This window comes from Lepus europaeus, chromosome 18 (genome assembly GCF_033115175.1).
Source record: "Lepus europaeus isolate LE1 chromosome 18, mLepTim1.pri, whole genome shotgun sequence".
Taxonomy (NCBI): domain Eukaryota; kingdom Metazoa; phylum Chordata; class Mammalia; order Lagomorpha; family Leporidae; genus Lepus; species Lepus europaeus.
The window spans coordinates 13294422-13308484 of record NC_084844.1 but is presented as its reverse complement, the minus strand read 5'-3'; the positions used below and the strand labels follow the sequence as shown (position 1 = coordinate 13308484).

Below are 14063 nucleotides of genomic sequence, written 5' to 3'. Positions count from 1 at the left end.
TGTAAGTTTGATGGTAATTGTGTGTATACCTATAATATCCGTTTCCATGTGCTATCGACTCCAGTAAGCTTTGCTGAAGTTATGTGTGGTACACTAACTCTGAAGGCAAAGTCCTAACTATCAGCCTTCAGAATCCACTCTGTTTATTCACTGTGCACTAGGGTGAAGGACCAAAGTGCTTTTAACAGGGTCTGCTTTCGTTTCTTGGGAAGAGGTCCCTGGTTTCAATGTGTGAGCACCTGCAGAAGATGGATTACTTTGTATGTTTTCATATTACTGTGGATACTTAGATTTTATGTTTGGATCCAACAGGACAAGGAAAGGATACATTAGCCCACATTTCCTTGGCTTTTGGTTGGATTTGCAGGTGCTTTATTTAACAAATACCAAGTACGTATTCAACAGACACTGCATATAGGAGGGCAGTAGGAAGTTTGTTATTGCACTGACTATAGGTTATTGTTCATTGTATACCATACTGACCCGTTTATGAGCCTGGAAGGTGTTTTTTTCATGAGCAAATGCTAAGATGTTGTATTTTGCACATAGTGAACAGATAGAATGAATCTGTTCTTCAAAGCTGCTAGTGAAGTTAAAGCAACATTTGTGCCTAAATTTAACAAGTAGGTGCAGTTTCCTTGTTTATGCGCTGATACTACCCAGAGTTCATTTGCCACTTACTTTGATCCCTTTTACTTGTTTTTAGTCTATTGTATGTATCTTTGTCATCTTCTCAGTACTCTTTGGAATAACAGGAAATTAATTTCTATAGCCAAATATGATAGTTCACAAAATAGATATTTAGTCTGAATCTCTGCACATAGGATTTGACACATTCTTTCTGTAGAGGACTATATCTAGTTCTCTACAAGGCTATATCTAGCTGTATGTATTGTAGGTTCTGCAGGGCAGATGGCCTGTGACAGCTGGCCAGCTCTGTACTACAGTGAGAAAGCAGCCACTCAATGTGGAGATGAATCAGTGTGACCGTCTTCCACTAACTTCGTTTTCAAAGCAACAGCACACTAGTTTGGGCTAGATTTGGCTTGATTGCCGTAGTTTGCCTACTCCTGTACTAGTAAGTTGCTTTTAGAAGCCAAAACTTGAGTACTACTAGGAAGCACCCTCTAAATGATCAAGAGATTTACGTTACAAGGAGAGATGCATGCAGCCCATGCTCTCAGATATAACTGTGTGAGGATATTCTTGGTTTACATACAGGTTATATTTTAGAAATTTGCTTTTGGATTGGTGTTTTGTAATTTATGACTTGTTTTCCCATAGAAATAAGTATGTCTTATCAAGAATTCATTCTAGTTAATGAAAGTCTGTGTAATTAAAATACAAAATATTAAATGTCTACGATAAAAAATGAAAGAAAATGATACTGTTGCAGCAGGTAAGAATGAGAAAAGATGGTGATGAAGGCGATTTCAGGCACTTTCATAGGCTCAGGAAGAGTGAAGGCAGCCTGACTGCTTTTGTCATATATACATGGTACTATTGTAGTTGGATAAGAACAGGGACAAAATTGAGAGCCAAATAGATTTGGATTCAAATCCTGATTTTCTGTTTATTGCCTGTGTGACCCTGGGCAAAGTACTTAACATCTCTGAGCTTCCTGGGTAGTTGTCTGTAGCGTGGGTTAGGAACATCTGTTTTAGAGGGTTGTGAGAAGCAGAAATAAGCTTTGCATGACATTGGCTCATGGTAGGCATTCAGTCAATAGTAGTGATTATTTTTATCATTAGCCATGATTAGGGTAATTGTTAGCTTATATGCAGAATGAAGAAAGTAGGAAAGGGAGAGCTTTTTTCTTGTTTTAAATGAGGATTGGCATTAGGGTGCTTGCCAAGGGACAAAGAAGCAGAGGTAATGACCAGAGCCATTAAGGCCACAGCACCTGCAGGTCTTGGCAACAGAACACAATAAAGACGTTGAAAGAGGAGTTGTCCAAGATGAGTGATGTTTTGAATCTAGTAACTGGGAAAAATAGTTGCCTGTCTGATGTTTCTAATGTATCAGTTCAAAAATACAGTAAATCCCACATTTCATTCAGATATTGGAGAGGGAATTAACACAGACAAGGATATCCGCCTTCTCTTTCATGGTACTTTATTCCCTGCATGGACTCTTTGTAGTTTGATATCTTGGTTTTCTTTCTTATTTTCTTAGTTATGTTAGGGAAAATAATTGAAGAAAATGAAGCATTTTATTGAACTCATTTGGAATCATTTGAAGTAATTTCACATGGTGAAATTTGTTTTTTAAGGATAGAGGTAAAATAAATACTAGAGCAATATAAAATATATTTTCTGATGTAAGATTTTGAACATTTAAAAGCTAATCTAGATTTGGACAAATCAGATGATATTTGGTCAACTTTTTCTGGCTATTACTTCAATTATCTGACTTGTGCTGGTTTTTAGTTAGATCTAATTTCTCTACTCTTGAAATTGATGTTATTGAATAGCTTACTGTTTTTGTTAAGGTCTTTTTTTTTGCATGATTACATTTATTTCAGTGTGATTGTTTTGAGAGTTTTAATAGAATTCTGAAGAAATGAAACAGTGCAAATATGTAATATTTGTTTTGTGCTTCTATCTTGGTGATTATGTTCTGATTATTACAGCAGAGCTCTTATCAGCAAAAAATTTGAGGACAAAAATTTTTTTATGTTAAGTCACAGTTTTATAAAACACTCTGAGATGATAAAGAAGCAAAATGACAGTGTCCCATTTTGTATTTTTCCCTGGAATATATTTAGGAACAATGAGAGCAAGATAGCTACTTTGTTAAAGTCACGACAGTGTGACAGTGTGGCTAATTTGACTTCCAACCCCAGCCAGTTTTTGTTATAGGCTCTTCCTTGACCTGGAGGTGGAGAAAAGTCATTCCAGGTACAACATATTAGCCAAATGCAGGCAGAGTTGGACATTGATTTAAGTCTGAGCTGTACCATATTTCCATACAGTTTTAATAACATTATAAATTATAATACCATTTTATTTCTACACACACATTTAGTGATGTTGTGAAATTGAATTTTGAATGAGAAATATCTATATTCATTGCCTCTTCCCCATGATTAGCTGTTCATTGTTTAAACAAGTTATTCTCCTTAAATTTCTGCTGGACACATATTTCTCTTCCATTAAGCTATAAATTTGTACCCTGCTGGACCATCCATCAGTTCGATGTTTCCTCTTCTGTGTTGCTCTGGAATAAATAGTAGCACCTATAGTAAAAAGTTCCATGAACAAAGAAGTCTGGGCATACCACATGCTTAGAGACTGACAGGCACCTTAGTGATCAGACTCAGTGAAACATTTGGTCATGGGACAGAATTTCCTTAGTGTGGGACTCCCTGAAGCTTACATTATATGGCAGACATTTATATCTCTCTAATGCATTGTTGAGTGTTGAACGAAAATCCTACTTATTAAAGATTCAGATTTGGATTTGGGGGAAAATCCACCCTTTCTCCTCTTTATTGTCGTGATATTAAAAGCATGCAGACCTTTTCTCTTGTGTCCCTGAATGAATATTTTTTCTCTAGACAATATATGGCAATCCTGCAAACTGTTCAGGAAATGTGTGTAACTTTAACTTTGCTTTTTCCAGTTTTTTTCCTTGTTGGTGAGATTCAGGTTCAGAAAAAGACACTATGTACTAAAAATTTTTTTGGACTAAAGATAAGCCTCTCAAAAATGTGTGGCAAAAGACATCTACAAAGAAAGGAAGTTAGTGAGTTTTCCCCTTGCTTAGAAAATAAACTGCATTTTACACTTTATATCACAACTTTGATTAATGGAAAACTACTTCTTGGCAAAATTGAGTTGGAATTCTGTTTTGAATATCTGGAAGCAACATGTTGAAAATTAACTCATATTTAACTCTGAAAGCTTGATATCATACATTTCTCTACTTTGAGTCTATCAGGTATGTTATATTATTAAAAGTTTGTATGATTTAAAAATTATTCCCAACTGCCAAAGTTGTTGGTAAACTAAAGACATACTATATACTTACATCTATATACTATAATGTGATCAGACAATAGAAAAATAGATTTTAAAAAATACTTTGTCAATAGAAGATAAATGCAACTGAGTAAAAGTATGAAGAAAATATGAGATAATGCTTGTGCTATTACTCTGCTGTTTTAACTTTTGTTAGCCTCTTTAAGAGAGATATGGGACTGGGTAAAGCATGGGTAAACTTAGGATATTCGTTTTTCTTCTACAGCAGTTTTGGTGAAAGGAAGGATATTGAAATTGACAGCTCAAGTGGTAGTTTGGGATGACTTTGGGATTTTATTTTGTCATAATTTGGACAGTCAAGATTTGTAAAGCCGCAAACCCAATTATTTCCTGAGGAAGAGTACAGTGTCTGATTCTTTTTTCATCTTATTTTCTTTAAGCCTAGATAAAAAAATTTTTTTTAAGATTTATTTTATTTATTTGAAAGAATTGCAGAGAGAGACAGAGACAAAGACACAGAGAGAGGGGGGTGTCTTCCATCAACTGGTTCACTCCCCAGTTGACTGCAATGGCCAGAGCTGTGCTGATCCGAAGCCAGGAGCCAGGAGCTTCTTGTGGGCCTCCCACGCGGGTGCAGAGGCCTAAGGACTTGAGCCATCTTCTACTGCTTTCCCAGGCCATGGCAGAGAGCTGGATCGGAAGAGGAGCAGCCAGGACTAGAATCAGCACCCATATGGGATGCTGGCGCTTCAGGCCAAGGCGTTAACCCACTGCGCCACAGCGCTGGCCCCAAGAATTGTTTTTAATAAGCTCTGTCTTTAACCCATCATGACTCTTAGGAATTAGCCTTTGTGCTGAGTATCTAGCACTTTTCCACTCTGCAGGTCTGTTAAAAGAGTTTTCAAGTAGGCTGTGTGACACGACTCAGAACAAAAGTAACCCACCCTATGGATGCTTTCCTAGAACAGTAACTTTCTGGTTGAAATGTGAGCATTGACATTCTTCGTACACAAAGGCTAGGGAAGTTGGGAAGGGTATCTTGTGTCAGGCTAGTTATTCCAGCTTTGAATTCCATTTCTGAGAGGGGCAGCCCTTCCCTTGTATCTTCGCCAAAAGATTAGGTGGACTCCTAATTTATCTAAATTTTTCTTAAGAGATTTTCTTAACATGTATTTTTTTAAAAAAGGTTTATGTATTAATTTGAAAGAGTTTCAGAGAGAGAGAGAGAGAGAGAGAGAGAGAGAGAGAGAGATGTATCTTCTGTCTGCCGATTCACTCTCCAGTTGGCCACAATGGCCAGGGCTGGCCAGGCTGAAGCCAGGAGCTTCATCTGGGTCTCCACTGTGGGTGGCAGGGGCCCAAATACTTGGGCCCTCTACTGCTGCTTCTCCCAGGCCATTAGCTAGGAGCTGGATCAGACATGGGACAGCTGGGACACGAACTGGCTCCCTTGTGGGATGCCATAGGCAGTGGTTTTACCTACTGCACCAGAACGCCAGCCCCTTAAAATGTATTTATAATTTCTGCCTGTCACTTGTTAGGGTAACAAATCCTTAGGTTTGTCATTTCTGTCAAGATTGCCTTGAGATTTATTATTATGAGGGCTGGTTATTAAATCAGTGTTAAACTCTCCCTGAATGGTTTTATGAATATTGCTCCTAACCTGGTCACTTTTTGTATTTCCAGAGTGTTTTTCACTTTAACTTAAATCCAGGCTGAAGAACAAGTTCATACCAAGGGGGAGCAGGCCTAGGCTACCCTGAGCAGTGCCTGTGTCTGGTATAGATGTTAGTGGGGGCCACATGTGCTGCGTGTGTTGGAGTGGCAGTGTGCCCCAGGAGTAGTCATGGTCAGTGTCCCCTTGAGGGACCTTGCTTCTGTCTCAAGACACGACAGCCTTTCAGCACTGAGGTCAGGTGGCGCATTCAGCAGGCCTAGCAGATTGCCTCTTAGATGAGAGGGAGGGACGTGGCGGCGTGACTCAGGTTTAGATGAGGTGGGAAAGAGATGTGGTTTCATGTGAAGTAGATTATTGGTAGTCACTGGCCGTGACTCTATGACATCTTGATGCTGGTGCACCTGGATCATTTTCAGGATTCTTTGTGCCATTTACTCCTTCTCTTGCACTGCGTTTGTAGTCATGAAAACATAGGTGGGTTAAAATTTAACATTGAGGCCGGCGCCGCGGCTCACTAGGCTAATCCTCCGCCTTGCGGCACACCGGGTTCTAGTCCCGGTCGGGGCACCGATCCTGTCCTGGTTGCCCCTCTTCCAGGCCAGCTCTCTGCTGTGGCCAGGGAGTGCAGTGGAGGATGGCCCAAGTGCTTGGGCCCTGCACCCCATGGGAGACCAGGAGAAGCACCTGGCTCCTGCCATCGGATCAGCGTGGTGCGCCGGCCGCAGCGCGCTACCGCGGCGGCCATTGGAGGGTGAACCAACGGCAAAGGGAGGACCTTTCTCTCTGTCTCTCTCACTGTCCACTCTGCCTGTCAAAAAAAAAAAAAAAAAAAATTTAACATTGAGAATTGTTTTGAAGGTGTGCTACCTGCTGAAAATGAACTCAAGGTGGGACTCATGGCATACTATTGGTCGGGCCACTTTCCCCCAAAAATTTAAAGACCTCTAGCCCAGAGTAGAAAGACCTGTGTAATTTGGTTTGCACATAAAATAGGTAATACAAAAAGCTTTTCAAATTGTCACAGCTACTTTAACAGTTAGGATTAATTAGTGGCTCTTACCATGTATGAACAGAGTATTGATCTAGGCAAGGTCTGAACTAATTTAAGTAAAATTTAAAATTATGAAATAATCTCTATCCCTAAAGAGTAGTTAGACACCTTTTTGCTGTATACTAAATAGAATCCTTAAATAGTGTTTACTTTTTATTTATTTTTAAAGAGCTGGTTTTTTGGTGTCACTATAATGTTGCTATTTCTCCTTCTAACTTTTGAATTAGGGCTGAAAATTATGTATATTTTTGCTTTTTTGATAATATTTAGCATCTGACCTTTAATGGTAGTATTTGTATAATTTAAATGTTTTGTTTTGTTTTTAGCTATGATCTGATGAGTGAATGGCAGGACCCATTTTTAGAGTGATTAGGAACAAGACTTAGTCGATTGGCTTTAGAAAGCTTCTGTTTGTGGAAGCTATTGCAAAAACTAGCAGTCAATCCAGAGTATTTTAAACATGCACATTTTAATGAGCAGACCGATTTTAATCTTGATGTATTTGTGTTTGAGAAATAATAAAACTCATGTGGAAATGTCTTTTGAACGAGCAAAGGTTAGAAATTAGGGCCTTTATAGTTTTAGATTTTATTTTATTTTTATTAAGATCTTAGAATTCGTTATTTGCTATTCATGAGAAATTTCACTTGGTAGTAAATTTACTTACATGTTAATACTTGTAACATTTAAATATTTGAAAAATCACTCACTAAACAAGACATGGCCATTATACATGTGTGCCTGTTTCACAGATAGTTTAGGATATCTTCTCATTGTGTTTTTGAAACTAATTTTTGTTTTTGAGCTTTTTATTATTTTGTCTTCAAATTTTAACCTGAGAAGTGAAACTATCTTTCCAATCATGTTGTTTTAAAACTGGTCTTGCCCTGATGAGTTAGTTGAGCAACTCTTTACTTCTTTTGGTGAAACTTAATTTTTCTAGGCATATGCATGATCCACCCAATGAAAACTCGCATGCATTCTAGATATGAGCAGCTGGGAGCCGACCTGGGGTTCAGGGTTTGTTACAGTGGCTTCCACACCGTGCTAGAATTGGGCTACGATTTTTCAGAAGCGTTGGAAATTGAACATTCATTTTGATGCTATGCTCTGCTTTGAGGCTAACATGGAATTTTAGAACATGTCATTTGAATGACATCTGATCACATTTTAATGGGGGAATTAGCTGTGTTTTAATGAATGTTTTCTAAAAGATTTTTATTTGTAGTAAGTTAGCTTTCAGATGGTTGTCCTTTACCACATAAGGAAAGATTGAACCTTTCCAAGGTTTCTGATCCTCTCTTTCTCTCATGGGGCAGATACTGGTAGTTTGAAGTGACAAGTGATTGTCATCTGATGAAATTTATCAAGTGAAGAATTTGTCCTATATGCTTCTTGCAGATTAGATTTCTCTTGAGTTAAATTCAAAATGTTAATTTGTATTTTATAAATGTTAACTATTTGTGGTATGTCCAAGCTTGATGTTAAAAAAATTTTTTTTCTTCTATGGGTTCCTGTTGATGTTATTTTGTTAAAACAGACAAATTTATGATATGGAAAAAATAGTCTGTGAATGTGTTTTTGTATTATTTTGTCTTTAAAAATATTAGCTCTAGCATATAAAATTCACTTATCAATTGTGTTAATACACTTGGGAATTTTAATCTCGTGTTCCTTTATAAATGTGTTTTTTGTTTCCATTTAGATCTTGAATATCTGATGCATGCAAAGCAGCAGCTGGTAACCACAGCCAAGCGCTGGGACTCTTCTTCTAAGACTATCATAGATTTTGAACCTAATGAGACTACTGATTTGGAGAAGAGCCTTCTTGTCAGATACCAGATTCCACTGTCTGCTGACCAGCTGTTTACCCAGTCCGTTTTAGACAAATCCTTAACCAAGATCAACTATCAGTCACGGTTGCATGACCTCCTGTATATTGAGGAGATAGCCCAGTACAAGGAAGTCAGCAAGTAAGTTACAGCAGAAGCACTTCTTTTTCAAGTCTCCCCTTTGATGGCATTAAAAATGTATTTATCTATTTAAGTTTTTTTAAAATGTTTTAAGAGATTCAAAATAGTTCATTGATACAATTCTACCAATACAATATTCCTCTCCTCCTTCCCTTCTGCCCTTCTTTCTTTCAGTTTCTGAGATAACTTTTTTTATCTTAAAGTTTTATTTATTTATTTATTTGAAAGAGTTATACAGAGAGAGAAGGAAAGGCAGAGAGAAAGGTCTTCCATCTGCTGGTTCACTCCCTAGTTGGCCGCAATGGCCAGAGCTGTTCTGATCTGAAGCCAGGAGCCTGGAGCTTCTTCCAGGTCTCCCATGCAGGTGCACGGGCCCAAGGACTTGGGCCATCTTGTACTGCTTTCCCAGGCCATGGCAGAGAGCTGGATTGGAAGTGGAGCAGCCGGGTCTCAAACAGACAGCCATATGGGATGCCAGCGCTTCAGGCCAGGGCATTAACCCACTGTACCACAGCACCGGCCCCAACATTTTTTTTCAGGATTTGTTTATTTGTTTGAGAGGTAGAGTTACAGATAGAGAGAGGGAGAAACAGAGAGAAAGGGCTTTCATCTGCTGGTTCACTCCCCAAATGGCTGTTGTGAAGCTGGGCTGATCCGAAGCCAGGAGCCAGGAGCTTCTTCCAGGTTTCTCATGTGGGTGCAGGGGCCTAAAGACTTAGGCCATCTTCCACTGCTTTCCCATTAGCAGAGAGCTGGATCAGAAGTGAAGCAGCTGGGACACGAACCAGCACCCATATGGGGTGCCGGCTGGCGCTGTAGGCAGAGGCTTAGACTTCTACACCACAGTGCCAGCCCAAGATAACATATTTTTGATTTACCTTACAATCAAGGTTAATGCTTCCAGTCACATTTTTAATTTTTAAAATTGAAGAATGTGTAATTCAAGACAGGTAGGAAAATGGTTGTTATTCAGTAGCTATCTTTTATTCTTAAATGAAATATCAGCTTTTTAAGAAAAGAATCTTGTGCTGCTCATCTTGGTATCCTCAGCATGTAGTACGTAGTTCATTTCCATAAGACTTTACCAGGAATCTGCTGGGGCTGGGCACCATGCCATGGGTGCCATGTGCTGCGACTGTAAATTTGTCGTTGCTGCCTAGAAGGGCATTTCTGCCCATACCAGTCATTGCCCACGTGCAATGAATATTTGTTGAATAAATACACGACAATGGATGGAGAACACCAAGTGTCTTGAAAGTTATTTTAAGAATGAAACCATTTAGATCTTCAGGAAACCAGTTGGATAATAAAAGTGCTTTAAAGCACTTTCATGTGCTTGAACATACTTTATATTTTACCCATATACCACAGGTTATCAGTGCTTAAGTTAAAAACTTATTTGAATTATTTAGGAAAAATAGTCTTAGATTGAGTGAAGAAAATGTTAATGAATAGAGTTATAGTGTTTGATAGTAGCTTTCTTTTAGATAAAATGAGATAAGCCTTAAAAATTAAACCCTGGGGCCAGCGCCGTGGCTCACTTGGTTAATCCTCCGCCTGCGGCGCCAGCACCCTATATGAGCACTGGGTTCTAGTCCTGGTTGCTCCTCTTCTAGTCCAGCTCTCTGCTGTGGCCCGAGAGGGCAGTGGAGGATGGCCCAAGTGCTTAGGTCCCTGCACCCGCATGGAAGACAAGGAGGAAGCACCTGGCTCCTGGCTTCAGATTGGCGTAGCTCCTGCCGTGGTGGCCATTTGGGGAGTGAACCAACGGAAGGAAGACCTTTCTCTCTGTCTCTTTCTCTCACTGTCAAACTCTGTCAAATTAAAAAAAAAATTAAACCCAATTATAAGGCATGGCTATAATTTTATAAGCAGTTTTTCTTGTAAGTGTAGCCTAACTAAAATATTTTCCTTCTCTGATCTGCTTATTGGTCCCATCTGATTAATATTAATAGATTCTGGTCATTTATTAGGAGTATAGTTAGAAAAGAAGTGAAAACTTTAAAGATACTTTTATTTATTTATTTATTTTTATTTTTGACAGGCAGAATGGACAGTGAGAGAGAGAGAGAGACAAAGAGAAAGGTCTTCCTTTTTGCCGTTGGTTCACCCTCCAATGGCCACTGCGGCCAGCGCATCTCGCTGATCCGAAGCCAGGAGCCAGGTGCTTCTCCTGGTCTCCCATGCAGGTGCAGGGCCCAAGGACTTGGGCCATCCTCCACTGCCTTCCCGGGCCATAGCAGAGAGCTGGCCTGGAAGAGGGGCAACTGAGATAGAATCTAGCGCCCCGACCAGGACTAGAACCCGGTGTGCCAGCACCGCAAAGCGGAGGATTAGCCTGTTGAGCCATGGTGCCAGCCTGGTTCACTTTCTCCCTCTCTTACTCTGCTTATCAAATAAAATAAATCTTAAAAAAAGAATTTATAATTAAAGACCAAAAGGCTTTTGGAGTGTTATCTTAAAAATGGAAGCTTGTGGGGAAGCATTGTGGCGTGGTGGGTTAAGCTGCAGTTTGGAACACCCACATCGAAGTGCTGGTTCCAGTCCTGTCCACTCCACTTCTGCCACAGCTTCTGCCTTAGTGCGCCTGGGAAGCAGAGACCATGACTGCTGTACGGAGTCCCTTCTGCACATGGGGGAAACCCGGAGTTCCTGGCTTCAGCCTGGCCCAGCCGCAGCTGTTGTGGTCCCCGTTCCCCTCCTCCCCCCCCTTCTCTGCTTCATTCCTTCCTTTCCCCCCTTCCCCCTTCTCTCTCTCTGAAATAATCAATCAATCAATCAATCAGTCTCTCTTTTTTTTGTGTGTGTGTTTGAAAATGTTATGTCTACTTAAAAATTTTTTTTTTTATTAAACTTTTATTTAATGAATATAAATTTCCAAAGTATAGCTTATGGGTTACAATGGCTTCCCCCCTCCCATAACTTCCCTCCCGCCCGCAACCCTCCCCTTTCCCGCTCCCTTTCCCCTTCCATTCATGTAAAGATTCATTTTCAATTCTCTTTGTATACAGAAGATCAGTTTAGTATATATTAGGTAAAGATTTCAACATTTTGCCCATATAGCAACATAAAGTGAAAAAACTACCATTGGGTTACTAATTATAGCATTAAATAGCAATGTACAGCACATTAAAGACAGAGATCCTACATAATTTTTTTTTCAAATTAATTAATTTTCTATGCCATTTCCACTTTAACACCAGGTTGTTTTTTTTTTTCATTTCCAATTCTCTTTATATACAGAAGATCACTTCAGTATATAATTAGTAAAAACCTCATCAGTTTGTGCCCACACAGAAACGCAAAGTATAAAAATACTGTTTCAGTCTCTTTAAGAAATGCCCTTAAGATATGAAAAGGAAGAGTGTGGTAAGACAGAATGTAGACAGTGTGGTAAGATAAGTGCTAAGACAGCTTATAGTTTTTTTAATAGTAATATCTGAGTTTTCTCATTTTTTTAAAAAATAGGGAAAATTGGGTCATAGTTATTGACTTGAGTAGAGGTATTGAATCTAAATCAATAGGATCTTTAAAAAAAAAAATTTGAGTGCTGGTGTGCAAGAGCGCTCCCCTATCCACTGGTTCATTCCCCAAATGCCTAACCGAGCTCAGCCAAAACTGGGAACCCAGAGTTCAGTCCAGGTGTGCCATGTGGCTGACAGGAACCCAGGCACCTGAGCCATCACTGCTGCCTCCCCGAGTCCACATTAGTGTGAAGCTGGAGTCAGGAACTCTGATCTGGGAGGCAGATGCCTTAAGTTTCGCAAGGCCAAATGTTGGCTCCAGTAGTATCTATCACTTTTGAATTGTTAGATATGCTAACTATAAAAGAGGTTTTAAGAACCTTAGAAGTGAGAATTTATTACAACAAGGTTTTTTTTTTTTTTTTTTAAAGGTTTATTTATTTATTTATTTATTTATTTGAAAGAGTTACACAGAGAGAGAAGGAGAGCTAGAGAGAGAGGTCTTCATCCGCTGGTTCACTCCCCAGATGGCTGCAACGGCCAGAGCTGTACCGATCTGAAGCCAGGAGCCAGGAGCTTCTTCCAGATCTCCCACGCAGGTGTAGGAGCCCAAGGACTTGTGCCTTCTTCTACTGCTATCCCAGGCCACTGCAGAGAGCTGGATTGGAAGTGGAGCAGCTGGGACTAGAACCGGCGCCCATATGGGATGCCAGCACTTCAGGCCAGGGTGTTAACCTGCTGCGCCACAGCACCAGCCCCTGGACCATCTTCTTTGGCTTTCTCAGGCCATAGCAAAGAGCTGAATTGGAAATAGAGCAGCCATTGGAAATGGAATGCTGGCACTGTAGACCGCAGCTTTACCAGCACCAGTTCCCTACAACAAGTTTTAATATATAACTTGTAAATAGTTACTGTGCCAGAAAATTCTGTTAAATTTCTGGTGATACTCTCACCCAGAAGTAACCTTGGATGTGAAGGCTGATTGAATTTAGCAGGCTTATAAAATTTAGTAAAGTATGAGGCTGGCATTGTGACATAGTGGTTAATGGTGGTGTGTGTTAGTGTCCCAGCTGCTCCACTTCCAATGCAGTTCCCTGCCAATGACCCAAGTACCTGGGCCCCCACCAGCAACATAGGTGACCCAGAAGAAGCTCCTGGCTTCTGCCTAGCCCAGCGCTGGCCATTGTGGCCATCTGGGAAATGACCCAGTGGATGGAAAATCTTTCTCCCTTTCTCTGCAATTCTGACTTTTAAAATAAATAAATCTTTAAAAGAAATTTATTGAAGGGCAAGACAAATGTAGTACACATACAAAGAAGGTATTCCTGTTAGTCGTCTCACAGTGTATCTGTAAGTAGATCGACAAGGGACAAATCACAGGTGTAGATTGTGAAGATTTTCAAAAGTGGCAAAGTTTCATATTGTTTATTTTTATTATTATTATTATTATTATTTTTTTTTTGACAGGCAGAGTGGATAGTGAGAGAGAGAGACAGAGAGAAAGGTCTTCCTTATTGCCATTGGTTCACCCTCCAATGGCCGCTGTGGCCAGTGCATCGCACTGATCCGAAGCCAGGAGCAAGGTGCTTCTCCTAGTCTCCCATGCAGGTGCAGGGCCCAAGCACTTGGGCCATCCTCCACTGCCTTTCCGGGCGATAGCAGAGAGCTGGCCTGGAAGAGGGGCAACCGGGATAGAATCTAGCGCCCCGACCGGAACTAGAACCCAGTGTGCCGGCGCCACAAGGCGGAGGATTAGCCTGTTAAGCCACAGCGCCGCCCTCATATTGTTTAAAAAGCATATTTTGTTTTCTCTTTTACCCTTTAAACCTAATATTTATATGCATTTTAATGTTGCCTTAGGTTTAATTCACATTGTTTATCTTTAAGAACAAATAATATAACATTTTAAAAAAT

At 39.9% G+C, this 14063-nt stretch overlaps 1 protein-coding gene across 2 annotated transcripts in view; it reads left to right on the top strand.

Moving 5' to 3' along the window:
• The window catches only part of HELZ (helicase with zinc finger), a 176096-nt gene that overhangs the window by 57497 nt on the left and 104536 nt on the right, over nucleotides 1-14063 (top strand). For both annotated transcript variants that reach the window (XM_062215686.1, XM_062215687.1), the window contains exon 13: nucleotides 8418-8685. In XM_062215686.1, coding sequence (XP_062071670.1) covers nucleotides 8418-8685 — 268 coding nt within the window. The remainder of the gene's footprint in view (nucleotides 1-8417; nucleotides 8686-14063) is intronic.